Genomic DNA, 21,205 nt, shown 5'->3' with positions numbered 1-21,205 from the left:
TATAAATACTTGCTGATTGAATGGAAAGTACATTAAAAATTAAACTTTTCTTGATCCAGAATACTAGATAACATTCAAACAGATTTTTAAAATATAATCAACAAATATTCACTAAGGGCTTACTCTGCTTTTAAGGTGCTAAATCAGTGCTATGGATAATATAAACAGTTGTTCCCAAGAACTTCAAGTTCAGACGGGAAAACAGAAAAGATGAACAACAGAATTGGTAACCCAGGCAACATCATATATGTTCAATACACGGAGGAAAATGACAACGCTGGGCTGTCAGCAACGACTTTGCCAAGACAAGTCTTGAAGGATTGATATAAATGGACGGCTCAGCAAGACAGGGAAATAGAAACCGAGCTTCAACTTAAACTCTCTTTGTACCAAATATGTTTCTCCCCAGTTTTGGCCGAACAACATTTCACAGTAGCAGAGAGGTAAAGGAGGCCATAAAGGTCCGCTGGGGGCAGTTTCAGATGCTATCAGGAGTTTTTGCAGTAGATTTAGCAGGTAGTGTTTAAACTAGGGCCAAAACGTGGATGACAGCAAAGAGAATGGAAGAGAAGAAATGGATCTGAGAGAGAAGAAACCACTTGGGAGACGTCATCACTGGCTGGATCCAGCAAGCGAGGGAGACAGGAAAGAGTGAGGAAGAGGCGAGAGGGAAGACTGAGATGCTGCGACTAAGTGATGCACAGCAGCACCACTAAGAAAAAGAGTTCGTTAAGAAAGAAAGACAGGGCTTCCCTGGTGGCGCAGTGGTTAAGAGTCCGCCTGCCAATGCAGGGGACACGGGTTCGAGCCCTGCCCCGGGAAGATCCCACATGCCACAGAGAAGTTGAGCCCGTGCGCCACAACTACTGAGCTGGCGCTCTAGAGCCCGCATGCCACAACTACTGAAGCCTGCGCACCTAGAGCCCGTGCTCCACAACAAGAGAAGCCACCGCAACGAGAAGCCCGTGCACCACAACGAAGAGTAGCCCCCGCTCACCGCAACTAGAGAAAGCCAGCGCACAGCAACGAAGACCCAACACAGCCACAAATAAATAAATAAATAAATAAATAAATTAAAAAAAGAAAATTTGTGAGGGTGAGGGTTGGAAATGTACACATTCAGTTTTAAACAAGGGTGATGCTTGAGTCATCTCTCAGGTGACCGCTTGTAAACGAAAGATAAAATAGTTAAAACAGAGGCATGGGCAGTTACAGGAATAAAAGAGGTGAAAATGAGTTTTTACATGTAAAGGTAGAAGCCCTAGGGGACTTCCCTGGCAGTCCAGTGGTTAAGACTGTGCACTTCCAGTGCAGGGGGCATGGGTTCAATCCCTGGTCGGGGAACTAAGATCCCACATGCCATGCAGTGTAGCCAAAAAAAAAAAAAAAAAAAATTAAAAAAAAATGGTAGAAGTCCTATAAAAGCATAATGTAGGGTGGTGTTTAGAAACATGGAATATGGAGTTGGCTCCTTTACACACTCACTCGGACCTGAGGCAAATTCTATCAGCTCTTTGAACCTCAGTTTCTTCATCTACAAAATGGGGATAATAGCGGGACCTCCCCCACAGACTTTGGTGAAGGTAAGATAAGAATTCACGCTGAAGGCTTAGCATGCTGCCTGGTCCTGAGAGGTTACTGTTGCACTGTTGCACTGTTGATATGACAGAGGTGGAAAGGAAAAGAAGACAATCTGTAAGGTCATTAACCCGCAGTGCCTTAGTAGGTAGCTAAGGATTTGTTTTATTTGCATTTGCCTGCATAAACGTCAGAAGCCTTAATGACTTTAATGGCTTAAGGTCCAACTTTTGCAAAACCAAGGTGCCAATTACTAATGATTAGTCTACCAATCTATAAGGTGTTATGCTAAGTAAGTGACTTCAAAGGCTCTGTTATAACCAATAGGTTTTCCATTCCCTATTGTCTTAAACACACACACACACACACACACACACACACACACACACACACACACGGAACTCAACAAATGTTGTTGGTAGAATTAACCAAGGTCCTCTTTTTTTCCCCTTGGCCATCTGCCCTTAGCCTTTGTCTGTAAGTGGAAGAATTTTTAGAGAAAAGCAAGCTCTAATTGGCTGCCTTAGGAATAACAACCTGGACTTAACTGGTTCTTCCCACGGCCCCTGATTTTCTTGGCAGACTGGTTAAAAGAAAAGCACTTGTGTCATCAGGATATAACCTCTGCCCTCTCAACACCCATAGCTCCCTGTAATTATGTCACCATCTGCCTTGGTCCTAAAGCTGTATTTGTCTCACCCTGCCTCTGTTGAGACTGCAAGTTCCCCAAGGACGCAGCCAATACAAGAGGTGGGTCTCCATCCACCCTGACCTATGCTGGTCAACTGCTATAGAGGTATTTATTCCTTAAGAAATAAACGCCAATTTCCTTTGTAGAAGGCAGCCAGACAGGAAAGCGCTAGCGAAGGGGCAGAACTGGGTCACACGCGTACCTGAAGTGCTATGAACGTTGCTGAAGGAGTTGTCAGAGGCACTGTAGGGCCAGGCACCAGGTGAAGGCAGCGAGGTGTTGAGGGAAGAATTAGACCCTTTGGATGACGAATGAAGAACGAAATGAAAACAGTGCAGATAAATGTCAGCGTAACTAGTGAAATCTTGAAGTATTTTATTTAACCTTTAATAAGAGGAAGGACAAACTATATCTAAAAACTAAATGTGAAAAGCTACATATTCCTATGTTTTCTGGTGAGATACCAGCAAGTACAAATGAAGCCACAGCCTGCCAAACATGAAAATACTGGGTGCTGAATAAACACGAGGGGTGTTTCACTTATTTACCTGTGGTGTTATCCCGCAGAAGTTGGTGGTCAGTATCTACAATGGGAGATGTGGCTGTACCCCCCAGCACACTTCCTGGGGTGACATAGGGGTCAGATTCAGGGTCAATGTTTTGGATACCTTTCCATGGCACTCCTGGTTGGAATTCTGAGATAAGGAGAACAAATGTTGGATAGAGGTAGGAAGTTGTTCAAAACGTGGTAAAGTTATTTTTTGATACAAGAAATAGATCTGTGAAAAGTCTAACTTCTGAATCTATTTGAGCTCAGATTTTCATCACAAAATTAAAAAAAAAAAAAAAAAAAAAAAAAGTCGGCCTGAACATATACTTTGCCAGCAGCACTCCTGTGCTATCCCGACATGTCGACCTTCTCTCTCTGCTTGGGAACTTGATGCCACAGACCCTCAAGGTCTGGCCCCAGGCCCTGCTCCTGCTCTTCCTGCTCCCAGGGAAGTTCAGGCCTGAGGGCAGGGAGGCAGGATACAGTAGTGTGGTCTCATGACAACTGTGAGGCATCTAGGACAAAAACTGGGAGAAAATCTGAGTTGGAGAGGAGATATTTCTCCCACTTATCTCACTGGAAATTGGCTCAGATGCACAAAAGAAAACACATATGACCACTACCACGTGGAATGTCCAGGGACAACCAGCAGGAATAATTTGGCTTATCATGAGAAAGCCTAGAAAATATTTAAGTGTTTACAATTTTTTATCAGTTAATTTAAATCATATTTAAAGCTATATTAAACTTTTATTTTCCTAATCATGATGAGGAAGAACAGTATGTAGTACATATGAATATGCACTATACTAGAAACTATACATATTCATAGCTCAAATATACCCGTATAGAAAGAGGTTTAGAAGGACATATACCAAACTTCTTGTTTTTAATTTTGCTTTAATAAATTAAAAGTTTTTTCTACAATGAATATAGATTACTTGTATCAGAATAAAAAGAGAAAACAAATAGCAAATAGTCTCACTGCACTCACTACTGCGTACCTAGAACCTGATAATAAATACTTGCTCCGTGAATAAACTAATCAATTCACTGGACATTTCAGAAGAACCCACGTTACAAGGCATCCTTTGCATGGATGAATGCCAAGTCCCGGCTCCAAGGTCACCTTCTTTTACTCCCAGGCTGCACTCCACGGACTTCCTTTGGCCTATCTGTGCCTGTGCAGTATTTACCACACAGTAACTTGCCTTGTAGGTGATCAGCATTCACACCTATGTTCCTGACTGAACTCTACAGAGCAGAGACCCCCTCTAATGAAAATTTGCTATCTTCCCACAGCAAATTCTTCCCTGCTTTTATCAGACAATAATTACTGAATGAAAAAAAATCAAAGTGAATGCCTTAGTAAAGGGAGTGTCAGAAGTAATCTGTTCAGAACCTGATATTAACAATTATAAAAAAAAAATGATATCCCAGAAAAAACATTTCCTGTACAATACCTGGAGGCCAACTGGCATTGCTGGATTTACTTCCGATTTTATTTGTTGGTGGAGATTTGGCAGGTAACCAGCTATCACCAGCAGGACCCGTATGGCCACCCAGTGTGTCACCCGGGATGATATCAAACTGGTTGTATGGTGACCCTCCTCGGGTCTTACCAGGGGCCACTATAGCGCCTGAGAAAAGAGAGAGGTAACTAATTCACACCAGAAAGGACTCCTATGAACAGAACTTGTTGCGCTTTCATTTAGAGGAACTCAAACACAGGATGCAGTAAGAAGAGTCCTGGAATCCGAGGTCCCACTTGAAAGCCACCGCCTAATTAGGGAGCAGGATGATCATGACGACTCATCTCGCCTTTCAGCCTCTCAGTCTGCACTTACGCACACAGCGTTGTTCTCAGTCCTGAACGTCCTGTTCAATTTTAAAATTCCAGGGTCTTATGAAGTTAACAAAACTTTCATCAACTACGAATCGTACCATCATCCCCCCAGTTTTTACACTAATGACCTAGGGGTGAGGAATAGGAAAAATACTCAACAATTTGCGGCACATAAAAGGGTTTTTAATTACATTTCTACTGACACCAACCCACCCAAGTCTTTAAGTGCTGATCAGGCCTAGTTTAGCTGGAAGAAGCAGAGTAAACAGAGGGAGTTTGCTGGAGAGAAAGGCATCTGCAATTGCTTTAAATTCCAAAGCAATGAGACAGCATTCTCGCCGCCGCCGCCGAGGGTCTCTGCCAGCACAGGGCCAGCAGTGAACTCTGCAGCTCTGAGATCCACGGCTCCACACATGAAGAACAGCAAATCCTTTGTAAAACTGCTGTCCCGAGAGTATTTCAGCAGTTTTGTTGGTGCCCCCTTCATGCATTTTATATGCTGGGAGGCAGGAAAAATATTAAAAGCTTAATAATTCCCTTAAATAACAAAAAATGAACTTTACTTTAAATGAAAATTTTGACCTCTGTGAGATACCATTCTACTTATCTTTCAAATGAATTTTACATGCTGTATTGTGTTACCTGATCTACTCTTAGGATGCTGTTTATGAACAGATAAAATTACTTCCAGGGTAATGTATTAAAATATTTGTGTAGGGACTTCCCTGGTGGTCCAGTGGTTAAGACTTAATGCTTCCACTGCAGGGGGCACGGGTTCAATCTCTAGTCGGGGAACTAAGATCTTGCATTCCGCACGCCATAGCCAAAAAGTAAAAAAAATGAAAATAAAATATTTGTGTAAATATCGATGAAAATAATCTGTTTGGTTTGGCCTAGCACAAGTATTATTAAAACTGTCTCCACGCTCAGCTAAGAGAAGTCATTCGCTTTTCTGGAGCCACTGACAGGAATTTGACTCAAGGGCACATAGTAGTGAAGTAGTAGGAAATGAATAGCTCAATTACCTTGGGGATTGCTAAGGAAATGGGAAAACATTACCTATAAGCTCTAAAAAGGCAAGCGGGTATTCTACCTGTAAGATAGCTTCTCACGTGCCACTGTGCATTTATAATCATACACCTATCATGTCTTTGGGGACAAGGGGACTTAATGAATCATCAGCCTAAGGAGGCAGCCTAAGTGTCCAAAGCTATAGATGCTGAGCTTAGATTATTCAGTCCAGAAACAGATTTGATAATTTCAATAAATCATTCTTGATTTTGTAGCATGAAATCAAATGATAATGCTTAGGGACAGCAGGCAGAGAACTTCACGTGGCCACTTCACCAGCCTACCGGACGGGCACATGAAAGAGGGGTTTATAAAGGAACCCTGAAAGGCTCCAGACGGATGGGGCTGAGGCTGCCAGGAAGCCCCTGCAGGAGCCCGTCCGACCCCTATTTACAACCTGGTTCTCATGGATACAGCCGAGCCCAAGTAAATTACTGTCAAATGAAACAAGCATTGAAACAAAGGCTGAAGGAAGGTCCTAAGACCTTTTATCCATTTCACAGGGAAATGGAGATGCTCTTACAGAGAATTACAGAGATGGAAGAGCTGACCCACATTCACAACCAAAGCCTACAATTACAATGCCCTCAACTGCTGTCTTGCAGACACTGTAATTCATAAAGAACAAGAAAGCTTTGTGGAAAGTTCAAACCTCATGTATTGATCTATTAGTCATCTTTTGGAGATCGAAGAGCTCAAACAATCATCATGATATATATTTGTTATGATCTCTCTCTTGTAGCTCCAAAAACGGATTCTGTTCTCTCAGCCAATTTATTAGGGTTTTAACCTAAGGGGAGCTCAAGTTCACTGCTACTGCTCTCAATCCCATTGCAGGTGGGAAATTTTGCTCCCCTTAAGTGGAACTAGCATTTAAGTTTCTTATAATTTGAAATACACACAACCCCAATCTTCCTCTCCTAGGTGATCATAGGATTGGGGGGAAAAAAATCAAGAGACTCATTAGGAAAAAGCTAAAATAGATCTGTGCTTCAAAGTAAGTTTATAGGCCACTTCGTCAAGGCCTGCTGAGAGTCGGAACAGCTCCAAGTCACGAAGCTTTGTTTGCTCTTACCATTTTTGTGCATATTGGCTTCCTGTGTGGCTACAGAGGGCAGTCCCTCCATCATGGAGGTCCACTGTTTAAAGCGAGACTCTGTTCCAGCCTCCTTCCCACCAACCATGCCGTAGTCCATGCCGCCAGAGCTGAAGCCTAAAATGGAGAACCAAATTTTACGTCTTTTTATAAGTTTCTAGTATCAGTAACCAAGAGTTCTGAGGCAGAACCCATGAATAGCTTCATTTGTCACTTAAAGACCAATTCACATCAAGTTTTCTTTACTCAGAAACAGATATTTTGATTCAAAATGCTGATCCTGGCTCCTGCTTGCTAAAAAAGTGACGACTCTGTTCAGGTATGAAAACATGTATGACTGCCATCTCATTAAGACCATCTCAGTGCATGTGTGCATTCACTTATCCATCTGTGTCAAACAGAACGTGGGGCCAGCAATTCTCCAACTGAGATGGAGACGTCTACACGTCAAACCAACATGGTGGGCGCTTCCCTTGTGGCGCCGTGGTTAAGAATCCACCTGTCAATGCAGGGGACAGGGGTTCGAGCTCTGGTCCAGGAAGATCCCACATGCCGCGGAGCAACGAAGCCCGTGCTCCACAACTACTGAGCCTGCGCTCTAGAGCCCGCGTGCCACAACTACTGAAGCCCATGCGCTTAGAGCCTGTGCGCTGCAACAAGAGAAGCCACCGCAATGAGAAGCCCACACACCGCAACTAAGAGTAGCCCCCGCTCGCCGCAACTAGAGAAAGCCCATGCACAGCAATGAAGGCCCAATGCAGCCATAAATAAATAAATAAGTAAATAAATAAATAAATTTATTAAAAATAAAAACCCAGGGCTTCCCTGGTGGCGCAGTGGTTAAGAATCTCTCTGCCAATGCAAGAGACACAGGTTCGAGCCCTGGCCTGGGAAGATCCCACGTGCCGCGGAGCAACTAAGCCCATGCGCCACAACTAGTGAGTCTGAGCTCTAGTGCCCACAAGCCACAACTACTGAGCCCGTGCGCCACAACTACTGAACCCTGTGCGCCTAGAGCCCATGCTCCGCAACAAGAGAAGCTACCGCAACGAGAAGCCCGTGCACTGCAATGAAGACCCAGTGCAGCCATAAATAAATAAATAAATAAATAAATAAATAAATAAATAAATAAATTTAAAAACAAAACAAAACAAAACCCCAACCTGGTGTAACAGCAGCTATTAAGTTGTGGCAGGGTCTCTGGCGGAGGAAAGGCTTTGCAGAGGGACACTGATCCTGGACCTAGGCAAGGTAGGCGAGTAAGTCAAGGAAACCAAGTACAAAGCTCTGACTGGTGACAATCAGGCGTGTTTAGGGAATGATGACAAGCCCAATGTGACTCCAATGCTTGGCTGCCTAAGGATGCAGTGAGATGGGGAGCAATGAAGTGGCGTGGCGTGTAGGGTCTTCATGTATCAGGCTGAGGAGTCCAGACCTTTTTTTCCCCTCTAAGACAGGAGATGAAATTCTTCAGCCAGTGAGGAGAGATAACTAGACCTGTATTTTACAAAGAGACCTGACAGTGTGAGAATGGGGTAGACAGAATCTGGGAGATCAATTTGAAAAAAGTTTTTATATAATGACAAAGACCCCATAGCTTGAATAGGCAATTGGCGAGAGATTCAGTTTACTTCGCCATGTGCCGCCAGGTGTCAGGCTTTTAGCAAGGGTTTTGGCAGGTAACATTTTCCCACTGCACAGGGCTGGACAGGTGAAAGCCAGACAGGAGAGGCTTGTTGATGTAGCCTCACAGGGTCCACCATCCATTTTGGGTCAGAATGTATTTAATACTTTTCAAACTGATGCTCAAAAAAAGTAAAGGACTAAAATCAACCACTGAAACAGGGGAAGGGAAGAATAATGAGTAAAAAACAGAAAAAGGAGAATGAGCCATAGATAGGGTGGCAACAACATGCAAGCATGGACAGCCAAGGAGGTCAGCAGGGTTCCCACCACGTCTCAGCTCAGGTGGCCTGTGGAGTCTATTCTTCCCCTAGTGGACGTGCAGCTCCAGCCAGGCCAGACTCCACGCTGTACCCACTTTACTCTCCTACCATCTGGTGCTGTCTTATTGGCCCTCAAGTTCCATCTATCCAAATCCCACTGGGGGCCCGGGTCACATTTTTCTCCCCTGTGCTTCTCTTGTCAGGGATAGTTTTATAAATGCACAATAAATCAAATCAGTTCTAACACCTTTCTTGACCTGTTTAAAATGTTGCTATTAATACACGGAACACTGTCCTTTCACACAGTTTGTAACTGACTTTACTAGTCCAAGTGATTGCTTGGAGGGTGTGGGTGGGGAGAAGTCCTTGGAATGAGCTGGAAATGTTTCAGATTGAACCCTTCTTTTTATTTTATTTATTATTATTATTTTTTAATTAATTTATTTATTTTTGGCTGCGTTGGGTCTTCGTTGCTGCACGCAGGCCTTCTCTAGTTGCGGTGGGCAGTGGTTACTCTTTGCTGCGGTGCGCGGGCTTCTCATTGCGGTGGCTTCTCTTGTTGCAGAGCCCGGGCTCTAGGCGCACGGGCTTCAGTAGCTGTGGCTCGCGGGCTCCAGAGTGCAGGCTCAGTAGTTGTGGCGCACGGGCTTCGTTGCTCCGCGGCATGTGGGATCTTCCCGGACCATTGCTCGAACCCGTGTCCCCTGCATTGGCAGGCGGATTCTTAATCACTGCGCCACCAGGGAAGTCCCCGAACCCTTCTTTTTTAAAAAGAAGAGTTCAAGATATTTTCACTTTTGTCCTATGTGGCTAAAATGAAATGAGACTGGAGGACAGGGAGGCTGAAAGGAACAAGGGCCTTCTCTGATACAGCTTCAGTGGCCTACGTGGGTTTACTCCTTGGGCAAATTACACCTCTACCTTTGACTTAGAAAACCAGCCCAAAGTGCCTGGATTCCAGGCCATCTGAAAGCTTGGTTCTAATCATTGAGAAAGAGCTTTTGAAAATAACCTGGGATTAAAAAGAAGAATGTAAGGGTTAGTAAGATAAGAAACCATTCCTTATATATTAATTTTCTTTAAAGTTGCTCTCAAATTTAAAACTCACAATGAATTAAAGTTATTTAATTTCAGCTGCTTAGAGTTCTTCTGTGACACATAAAATGTAGAAAATTAGTAAGAGTTATAAATCTTAGGAGAGAAAAGAGTTTGAGCAGTTCCCCCTGAACCTTAGGTAAAGTGGGCATCTTTCTCATTAGAAACTTGTGGATCAAATGCCAACACAATATGGCAGCACCATAACTAAACAATAAAGTGTGGTAAGGAAAAAAAACTGAAGAGGGCAAAAAAACAAAAAAAAAACCCCCAAAAAACCACAAGAGATAACGGTGCCTTGAAAGGTCCAATCTATAAACCCAAAACTATGAGAGGAAAATCAGTGCAAGGTTGTATGTAACTGTATCTTTCTTCGACGTCACATAGTGACTGGCCTGACTTTAGAATAGAATGTGTTCAACAAATCTGGATGAAAGGAATTCTGTGCTCTAGAGGCTGCATTGACAGAAGGCAGAGGGCACTCCACTCGTGACCTCTGGGGCTGCTCATGAGCTATCACACCTCCAAACCCAGGAAAACACTGACTTGACTGTCCTTGCTATTTCTTTTTTTTTTTTTTTTTTTTTTAAGACTATTTTTCAAGGGGATGATTTTTTTTTTTTTTAATAGCTACTTTTTATTATTTATTTATTTATTTTTGTTTTTTGTGTTTGGGTCTTCGGTTCGTGCGAGGGCTTTCTCTAGTTGCGGCAAGCGGGGGCCACTCTTCATCGCGGTGCGGGGACCGCTCTTCATTGCGGTGCGCGGGCCTTTTCACTATCGCGGCCCCTCCCGTTGCGGGGCACAGGCTCCAGACGCGCAGGCTCAGTAGTTGTGGCTCACGGGTCCAGCTGCTCCGTGGCATGTGGGATCTTCCCAGACCAGGGCTCGAACCCGTGTCCCCTGCATTAGCAGGCAGATTCTCAACCACTGCGCCACCAGGGAAGCCCCTGTCCTTGCTATTTCATCAAACCAAACTTCCTCGGTCCATCAAGTGGCCTCCAGTAATTCTCCAGTTCCCTGACACAGAACTTCTAATCAAACAAGTCATTTAGTTCAGTCCAATGAATATTTATGGAGAGCCTAATTTGTGCCAGGCTCTGTGTTAGGAGCTAAGGTACAATCAGAGATAAGACATGCCCCTTGCCTTTCCAGGGCCTCATTTCACCAGTACATTCCTTTTACCTCCCTTACCATTCTTACAAATACAAGCCCTTGGCTACCTTATCTGTCCTTGCCAGAATTACTTTCTTTGCCACACACTCTAATTCGTTGTCTATTCATCACTACCACTTGTCTCAGGGCTTACCTCCTTAAGGAAACTCTCTCAAATTAACTTGTCCTTAATTCATCACTCCTTCACTCTCTTTGCCGTAGTTCTATATTTTCCACTATTACTTTGGTTGCAGATTGAAAAAACAAGTTCCTGGGGTTTTAAAATAATTATAAATGGATAAAGAAGATGTGGCACATATATACAATGGAATATTACTCACCCATAAAAAGAAATGAAATTGAGTTATTTGTAGTGAGGTGGATGGACCTAGAGTGTGTCATACAGGGTGAAGTAAGTCAGAAAGAGAAAAACAAATACCGTATGCTAACACATATATATGGAATCTAAAAAAAAAAAAAAAAAAAAAGAAGAAAAATGTTTCTGATGAACCTAGGGGCAGGACAGGAATAAAGATGCAGACGTAGAGAATGGACCTGAGGACACGGGGAGGGGGAAGGGTAAGCTGGGACGAAGTGAGAGAGTGGCATGGACATATATACACTACCAAATGTAAAACAGATAGCTAGTGGGAAGCAGCCGCATAGCACAGGGAGATCAGCTCCGTGCTTTGTGTCCACCTAGAGGGGTGGGATAGGGAGGGTGGGAGGGAGACGCAAGAGGGAGGAGATGTGGATATATGTATATGTATACCTGATTCACTTTGTTATAAAGCAGAAACTAACACACCATTGTAAAGCAATTATACTCCAATAAAGATGTTAAAAAAATAATAATTATAATAAAGAATAAATTATAAAAGAAAGAAATCATCCACAGTTGCCCCTTTAATACAACTGTTCTAATTCATGTCCACATGCACATGTGATATTGATGCATCATAATACCAGGAAAGATACAGTTATTCTTCTGCTATTTTAATAATCTCTACTGTTCATAACTCTACTTTTCACTGGATATACCACACACAGAAATATTACATATTTTGATAAATTTTAAACATAAAAAGTAAAATTTTATTTGACATGCCCTTCCTGATGAGCGACTTTGCTTCTCGATTAGTTCAGATATTTGTGAGTGACTATGACTTAATACTAGAATGAGATCTAGTTCACACTATTCCTATTTTTAAAATTTTTGTAGACTTGATAAAGCACTAAGATATCTTACACAAATAAGGAGATGGAAAAAGGAGAAGCCTTGTAATTACATAAGTTATTTCTTTACATTCCTTTTTAGGTATATTTCCTCTCCCCCCCACTCAATAAAACAAATACTAAAACTACTTTTAGTATTTAGTATATATTTAGTATAAATACTAATTTTTAGACAGGTCATTATCACGTGACAATTCAATTAGGTATATTTTCCATTTTGCTAAAAGCAGAAAATTAGAAACCATCTACTTTACAAAAACAATCAGCTAGGGGGATTTCCCTCGTGGTCCAGTGGTAAAGAATCCGCCTTCCAATGCAGGGGATGTGGGTTTGATCCCTGGTTAGGGAGCTAAGATCCCACATGCTGCAGGGCAACTAAGCCTGCGTGCCACAACTACTGAGCTCACGCACCTCAACTAGAGAAGAGAAAACCCTCATGCCACAACTACAGAGAAGCCTGCACGCTGCAACTAGAGGGAAGCCTGCGCTCCACAATGAACACCCGAAGCAGACAAAAAAAATAAATAAATATTAAAAAAAAACAGAAACAAAAATAGCTAAGGGTAACCCATTAAGGAGTCATGAAAGTCATTCAACTTTTTAATTCTGAGAAAATATACCAGTAGAGGCTTCATCAATATTTATTAAGAAACTTAATTATTCTTGCTAGTCTTTAACCTACAGGTACTTTTTTTTTAGTTTGCTATACTCAGCACCATTTATACTCATGTATATTCATTCATGTTATTACAGCTTTGCCATATAATCTTTTTTGAAAAAATTTTAACTTGTGTACTTGTGTAAATGCTTTAACTATATTTTCATCAAAATCTTACAGCTATAGATTTTATTCAAAATAGCCAGCCAAATCAGACTTGTTTTCAGTCCCAATTTTTCAATTCCAAGAAATGTGGTAATATGAATTAAGGAGAATTGTAACTGTGAAATAAATTGCAAAACGCATCTTGTAAGGCAGATTATAAGTGGTCAGATCACAATTAATATAAAGACCTAATAAAATTAATTTATCCATTGTTTAATAAGTGAGCAGATGTAAATAAGTCAATATGTTCTTCCTCCTTACTTAATTTGGATTATAATGCAGAACTAAATTTTTAAGTTACTTATGAAACAGGAATATGATTTAAAAAAAAAAACCCATGAAATTTCTTCCGTAAATGTACATATGTATATATACTGAACTCTGATCCTTTAGTCATTAGGAATAGTTAAGTATAATAATCACAAACAACACGATTAATCTAATAAGACATCATGATACAAACTTTCTATATATTTAATAAATAAGAGGTATACACTGCTAAAAATTAACAGATTTGTAGCCAACACATAATTTTACTTTTTAATAGGGGGCAGCAGATAGTAAAGATGTTATAAAGACTGTCATTGAAATAAATACATCATGATTTTAGGTTTTTAACAACTAACTGACCAGTGCATACCCAGTCTAAAGGAAATCACATAAAAGTTTATCCACAGGCTTTACCTGATTCGCTGTGAAAATGTCTGTTTCAAAGAGTCAGTCTCACTAAACTATACTGCTCAAGCTGTTCAAAGGTGCTTTTCTTTCCAACTAAGACATACCCTCAGGATGAGTACTGAGAAGGCCTGAAAAGAACTGTGTTCTTAAAACAAGTGGAAAAGCCACTTGTGGCCTCCAGATGCTCTCTTTGCTTTATACGACTGGATTCCTTTTCAAGAACTACGCACCCTTTGACTAAAGCGGATGTAAAAGAAGCACAGTTGCCCCACTTCACTATCATGTACAGTGTCTAAATTCAGAACAACTGAACACACACCAACACACCCAGGCTCTTATGTCAAGCTTCATCTGTAACAGAAGACACGATTCAGAAGGTGAAGACTGGAAACCCAGGGGTAATGGCACCATCATTAGTCATCAAGGGAGGCTTCCTCCTTGCCTGGAACCTCAGAGAAGCATGCTCTAATAGGATACGGGATGGTGGAGAATCTGCCCTTCTTTTATGTCATATGGAAGAAAGTTTATTTTGAATTTAAAAGTCAGTTCTCAGGCAAATCATTTTTAAGTACAGTTGGTAGAACCTGAGGATCTGTAAATTAATTCCTTTACAACTATCCAGGATCAAGGAGTCCTTGAACTCTCTGCTCTTCTCTGGATGTGGCCTCCCCAGGGGGCAGTGGGCACCTCACAGAGCACAGAGAGCAGGGCCATTTGTCCAGGGTCACTTTGTCACCTGGGAGTATGGATTTCAAGTCTCCCCAAACTCTTGTTTTTGAGTTTGCAAAGAACAGTGTTGTCTTTACTGAAAGAAAATCTAAATGTTGTCAGTCTGAGAAGAAACCCACTGTGGGGTGTGGTACCTTTTTAATTTTTTAATTTTATTTTTAAATCACTGTTGCCTCGCTGATTGGACTCTGCTTACAACATGTTCCCCAGTTCTGAAAGAGCTATGATTTGCCTGCCAACAAATTCTTGATGAATGTCAAAGGTATAACTTTACTTGTGCTAATTCTATTTAAATCAGATGAGATACTAATATCAGAAGAATTTTATCAGTTTGCCTTTTAATTTTAATATCAGTTCCCCATTTTTTCAAGAGAAGGTAATTTTATCTGGAGAGCTAAACGCCTCAACTTGTACATAATTTATTAGATTATAACCTCAGATGTGTGTAGCAGTCGCAGCAGGTACAAACATTTAACTGGCTTGAAAAAACTCCTGGTGGTAGGAGAGCTGATTGCAACTCACAAGTAATAAAAGACTGCTTTGGACCCAGAGAAGGTGGAGGCCTGTCTCTGTTATTTACTGTGTGGTGAGCTTCAGGAAACCACTGAGACTCTAGGATATCAATAACTCAGATATCTCACCTGAAAAAGAGAGGGATACAAATAGTCACCTACCCTGCACAGCTGTTGTGAAAACAGCGTAATGGAGGTCCAACCCCCCAGGCTGAGAACGTGACTGGCAGGTAATTTTCAACAGGCAGTTCTCATTACTTCACAGCTTACCAGAACCGTATCCAGGTATCGGCCCTTTGGTTTGAAGGTCTGGGAGCCCCACATTCAGAGCGTTGGGGACCATGTTGTCCAGGTGCGGCTTGGGCCCGACGGGATGAGACGGCGAATGCTTCATGCTGGGCTGCCTCTGCTGCTGCTGCAGGGCGCTCACCATTCGAGCCAGCTGGAGGCGAGCAGGCGCAAGGGAAAACGGACACGTGAGAAGCCAACACCCTGAACCGCACGGGGAAAGGCGGCATTTGAGTCGTGCTTGCCATCGAAGAGGTTAAGCAGAGATGCATCCCCCCCACGGAGCACCAGGGGGCCCTTCCGGAGCCACGTACCTGCTGCTCCTGTTGCTGGCGCACGGCTTGAGAAAGCTTCCTCTGGTTCTGCAACAACTGCTGCTGTTGCTGCTGCTGCAGGAGCAGCTGACACGCCTACAGCGCAGGGGAGAAAGAGAGGACGAAAGTTTCCTCAGACAGACTGACTGGGAAAACTGAAAGGGCCTGTGAATGAATCAAGTGCCCGTGAGGGAAGCACCACCGAGTTCCCAGTCTACGGGTCACATTTACCTGCAGTTGAGCTGATATATCAACCCTTAAGCACACTCAACAGTTTGCATGAAATGAAGCAAATAAAAGCTAAAGAGAAAAAAAAGAAAAAAAAAGAAAAAAAATCAAGTAACCTTTTTAGCTATAGGAGGAAAATCTGCTACTTACCAACTGAAACTGGGGAATTTGTGGAAGCTGGCTCAGCATGGCAATTTGTTGAGGAGATAACTGGGGCCCCACATTGAAAAGACCTGGATTCAGGCCACTGTTGGGAAACTGCTTGAGCATTGAGGCAGAAACCTAGCCAAAAGAAGGAACTTTCAGAATTTATCAAAATAAAATTTTTTTTTCCATGAAATGAATCTTATTAGAGCTAAAGCAAGCACTGCCAATTTTTTCCTTGAAAAATATTTATGAAAAAATATTAAACGATTGGGAGAAATACACCAAAGTGTTAACAATGGTTGTCTTTGAGTGGTGAAATTACAGGAGCTTTTTAATTCTCTTTTTTAGACTTTACAATTTTTCTACAATAAAAATTACGAATTTTGCAATCTAGAAAATATCAAGAAAACAAATTAATGATAATATAACTTTTGTCTGAGAAGTTATTACTGGAAATGTGCTATAAAAACATCCACTGAACCCACTGAATCAGTGAGCGCCATGGAGAACAAACTTACTCCGTCTTCCATGAGTGGTAAATAGCATTCTGGTCAAAAGCTTATTAGTTCTAGAGGCAGACTGTGTGAGCCTGCCATTTCTAAGGTATAGGACTCAGAGCAAGTGACTTACTTAACCTTTCTAAGCCTCACTTTCCTTATCTCCAAAATGGTTGTTTGAGGATTTTACAAGTTAGTCCATGTCAAATGCTTAGAAATGCCCTCTGTACATGTTCATATTATCTCACAGGATGGTTCTTCAGATGTCCAGGCAATGATCACAGCTCCCCTGCATCTCATCTCCAGGCTACATATGATCAGTTCTCTCACCTGTATCTCATTCAATTTCTCAATGCAGAGCCCAGGACAGAAAAGCCATTTCCTAAAGTTGTCTAATACTGGGTAGATCTGGCCATCACTAACCATTCTTCTAAAAGCCATGCTTTTTTTAAAAATTTTTTATTTATTATTTATTTATTATGTTTATTTTTGGCTGTGTCGGGTCTTCGCCTCTGTGCGAGGGCCCTCTCCAGTTGCGGCGAGTGGGGGCCACTCTTCATCGCGGTGCGCGGGCCTCCCACCATCGCGGCCTCTCTTGTTGCGGAGCAGAGGCTCCAGACGCTCAGGCTCAGTAGTTGTGGCTCACGGGCCCAGTTGCTCCGCGGCATGTGGGATCTTCCCAGACCAGGGCTCGAACCCGTGTCCCCTGCATTGGCAGGCAGATTCTCAACCACTGTGCCACCAGGGAAGCCCCAAAGCCATGCTTTTAACAGTTCCTAAGATCTCAACTTCTCTGATGATCAACTCCTAACTCACACATTAAGCTTACTGTCAATTAAAATCTACAATATTAAAATTGTAGATGGGGCATTAAATTAAAATTACATGGGGTGCTTTACTCCCCCATGTAATTTTTAAGCAGCTGGGTTTAAAAATTTTATTAATTTATGTTTTGATCCTTAGGACTTTACATTTATCTTTATATGCATGGCACATAGCAGATGCTCGATAAACACCTGTTAGATGAATGAACCTCTCATATTTTAACTTACTAACAGTCACCCTTCCAGTTGAAGTTCAGGAATAGTCAATCATTTCTAATCAACACAACTGTTTTAGACAGCTTGTCAAATGACTTGTCAAAATAGAGATACAACAACTTTATCGTTCCTATAATCCAAAATTTTTTTACCAATCAGTGAAGAAAACGAGTTAAGTTCAAATATGTTAGCAAACTATGATTCTCGATTCCTAGTACAGGTGCTCAGAAACCATGTTTTTGATAATCTTGTCTAGAATCTTGCTTGGAATTGGCACCAAGTTCATCAGTCTTTAAGCCACTTTCCTTGTTCTTTCAAAATTAAAAAAAAAAACAAACTCCCCCATTCTCCTTACTTCATTGTAGGGGAGGGGAGCTTCTTTCCCATTGCTGACCTGAGGCTCCAAAGAGGGGCATCCACCTTTATCATAACACTCTGGGCCTCTTTCCCTTACATCCTGGCAGCAAGCCCACAGGGGGGACTGCCCTATTCCAGTTACTAGGGGGTAAGTTTGGAATTCAGTATTAGGAAGCTCACATTCTCCAGTATCAGCTTTCTCGGTAGTAAAGAGGACGTTTAGGCCCCTGGAAGCCTTCCTCTTTTTGTCTTAAAAATTCAGGATTTGGGCAGGAAAGAGGGGTTGTCATTATTAAACCCTCCTCCTTGAAGACCTCAAGCATTCTTCAAAGATCACAGTCAGGACTCTGCAATTCTTTCCACAAATTCTTTCTCTGCTGTAGGATTTAATGCATCTTAAACCCTTTCGGTTGAACACCCTTATTCTTAACAGAGAAGACAAAAGCAGTAAAAATATTCTTTCCACTTAATCAGTCAGCATTATATGAAGAGTCCAAAGCTATGATTCCTTTCACAGTCACCACATTGCACCAAACCAAGTTCTAAGACACTTTTGACCTGCCTACTTTTTTACAAGCCTCAACTTATTTTGTGTTTTAATCTCCCAGCATGACTCTCACACATTCACCCTTGCTTGCATACCCTTACTTTCCATCTTTTAAAAATGACCCTATAAAACGTGAGTCAACAGAAAGCTTTCATCAGAAGGCCACGGGGTCTTCCCATGTTACCTTTCTTTAGCATCACCGTCAAAGTTAAATTCTTCAGCTTCCTAATACTTTTGAGTCACTGTCTGCTACATTCTCAAGAATATCTGCCTATCTTTTCTTTGACACCTTCTAGTCTAAAAACATCTAAGTTCAAGTTTCCTATACTCGGCTCACCAACTCGTTTTCTTCCAAGATCTCAGGCACTTGCACTTAAACTATCAATTCTCTCATTTTGGAAAGTATTTTGATTTAAAGTAATAGTTTGCCCAGCTGCTTCCTTGCTACTCTCTACGAGGTGCTGAGTGCTGCCAACCAATTAAAAAACTTGTCTGATGCGACTATATAAAAAGCAGATAAACAACAAGGACCTCCTGTATAGCATGGGGAACTATATTCAATATCTTGTAATAACCTATAATGGAAAAGAACCTGAAAAAGAACAGATATATAGATATATATAATCGAACCACTTTGCTGTACACCTGAAACTAACACAACATTGTAAATCAACTATACTTCAATTAAAAAATAAAAGATAAACTGACTTAAAAAAACAAAACAAAACAAAACAAAAACCCACCTTATTTGATTTTCTATTTTAACAGACCCCTAGCAGATAGGAGCTCAAAGCAGGCACACCATTACTGTGCACTTTACCTCTGCACCAGTTTTATGGCCAGCATGAGGGACATACCTTCCACAACTCCTCTCAAATAATAATTCTTCTTCATCTCTCCTTTGAGTTCACCCAAATGGTCACCAGTGTGGCTTAACTTATTGTCTCTGATATAATGGTTCCAACCTCACTGTATTAAAAGTTTTTTTTTTTTGTTTGGGGGGGGGGCGGGAGCGGTCGGGGACAGGGAAGAAGGCTACGAGTGGAGATATATCCTACGCTATCACACCATATTCCAAACCAGAGTCTTAGACCATACCTCAGTGACTCATGAAATCGTATTTCTTACCTTCACAGTGTGAATCTTAAATTCATTTGGTTTAGCAACTATACCAGGTTGAACTGTGTCCCCCACCCTCCCAAATTCATGCCCAACTGTGATCTGAAAATGTAACCTTATTCAAAAGTAGGATCTTTGTAGACATAATCAAGTTTCAGATGAGGACATAATGGATTACAGTGGGTCCTAATCCAATGACTGGTGTCCTTAGAAGAAGAGACAGTCCAGAGACACACAGGGAAGAATGCCACGTGAATACGGAGGTGGAGATGGGAGTGATGCATTTACATGTCAAGGAACACCAAGCTCTGCCAGCAGACACCAGAAACTAGGAGAGAGGCACGGAACAGACTCTCCTGTGGAGCCTGCAGTAGGAACCAACCCTGATGACACCTTGCTATCGGACGTCTAGCCTCCAGAACTTGTAAGAGAATAAATGTCTGTTGTTTTAAGCTACCCAGTTTGTGGTCATTTGCTGTGGCAGTTTCTAGGAAAGAAAGGAATACAATAACTCTGTTTGCAGGCCTGTGCCATCTGGTATGTTAACTACTAGTCTCATGTGGCTATTGAGCAGCTGAAACATGGCTAACCTAAGAGGAGACGTGGGTTGTTTTTTTTTTTTTTTTGGCCGCAGTACGTGGCATGCAGGATCTTACTTCCCCAACGAGGGATCAAACCCATGCCCCCTGCAGTGGAAGCGTGGAGTCCCAACCGCTGGACTGCCAGGGAAGTCCCGAGATGTGTTTTAAGTGTAAAATATACACCAGATTTCAAAGACTTGGTATTAAAAAAAGGAAAGTAAAAATTTTAATATAATTTAAAAACATTGAGTAAAGGTTGAAATGATAATAATTTAGATATATTGGTTTGAAGAATATATATTATTAAATTAACTTTACCAGTTTCTTTTTATCTCTTAGATGGGCTACTAAAAACTTTAAATTCCATCATGTGGCTTGTGTTACATTTCTACCGGACAGTGCTGCTCCAGGCTGTCTGTACTGATCAGCACGTTTCTAACTTCCTTTCCAAAGCTTTCATCTATGATTCATGGGAAATCTCCTCTGCTTATTTTCTTTCCCAACCTGCTGGCCTCCAAAATAAAGAGCCATTGTCTGAACTGTCATTTCTCCTCCCTTCTTTCAGTTTTATTTTTTTTTTAATTTTATTTATTTATTTATTTATTTATTTTTGGCTTCATTGGGTCTTCGTTGCTGTGCACGGCTTCTCATTGCAGTGGCTTCTCTTGTTGCGGAGCATTGGCTCTAGGTGTGTGGGCTTCCGTAGTTGTGGCTCACAGGCTTCAGTAGCTGTGGCTCGTGGGCTCTAGAGCGCAGGCTCAGTAGTTGTGGCGCACAGGCTTAGTTGCTCCATGGCATGTGGGATCTTCCCGGACCAGGGCTCGAACCCGTGTCCCCTGCATTGGCAGGCGGATTCTTAACCACTGCGCCACCAGGGAAGCCCCCTCTTTCAGTTTTAAAAGACCTACTGGACAAATCAGCTGGTCTCCTGATTACCATTTCTCTTCAGTCTTGAGAATGTATGTTACCCTTTGCCACGAGCCCATGGTCCCACCACCTGCCTTACTCAAAACTTCCTACTACTCAAACCTAGCTACAGAAACCACCATTCAAAGTAAAACATGCCCATGACCCAGCAGTA

General features: G+C 41.9%; 1 protein-coding gene across 8 annotated transcripts in view; it reads right to left on the bottom strand.

Moving 5' to 3' along the window:
• The window catches only part of TNRC6B (trinucleotide repeat containing adaptor 6B), a 263,413-nt gene that overhangs the window by 17,996 nt on the left and 224,212 nt on the right, over positions 1 to 21,205 (bottom strand). For 6 of the 8 annotated variants that reach the window (XR_009505462.1, XM_059937013.1, XM_059937017.1 and 3 more), the window contains 7 exons: positions 15,987 to 16,118; positions 15,609 to 15,704; positions 15,277 to 15,448; positions 6,812 to 6,949; positions 4,283 to 4,459; positions 2,818 to 2,964; positions 2,472 to 2,567 (listed from right to left, as the gene is read on the bottom strand). Coding sequence is in view for 7 of the 8 variants with exons in the window: in XM_059937013.1 (XP_059792996.1) it covers positions 2,472 to 2,567; positions 2,818 to 2,964; positions 4,283 to 4,459; positions 6,812 to 6,949; positions 15,277 to 15,448; positions 15,609 to 15,704; positions 15,987 to 16,118 (958 nt within the window). In the remaining variant the exon portion in view is untranslated. The remainder of the gene's footprint in view (positions 1 to 2,471; positions 2,568 to 2,817; positions 2,965 to 4,282; positions 4,460 to 6,811; positions 6,950 to 15,276; positions 15,449 to 15,608; positions 15,705 to 15,986; positions 16,119 to 21,205) is intronic. The other 2 variants (XM_059937015.1, XM_059937018.1) reach the window with 2 other exon arrangements.

Source organism: Balaenoptera ricei, chromosome 10 (genome assembly GCF_028023285.1).
Source record: "Balaenoptera ricei isolate mBalRic1 chromosome 10, mBalRic1.hap2, whole genome shotgun sequence".
Classification (NCBI taxonomy): Eukaryota; Metazoa; Chordata; class Mammalia; order Artiodactyla; family Balaenopteridae; genus Balaenoptera; species Balaenoptera ricei.
Note: the sequence above shows the minus strand (reverse complement) of the source record. Positions and strands in the feature narration are given on the sequence as shown.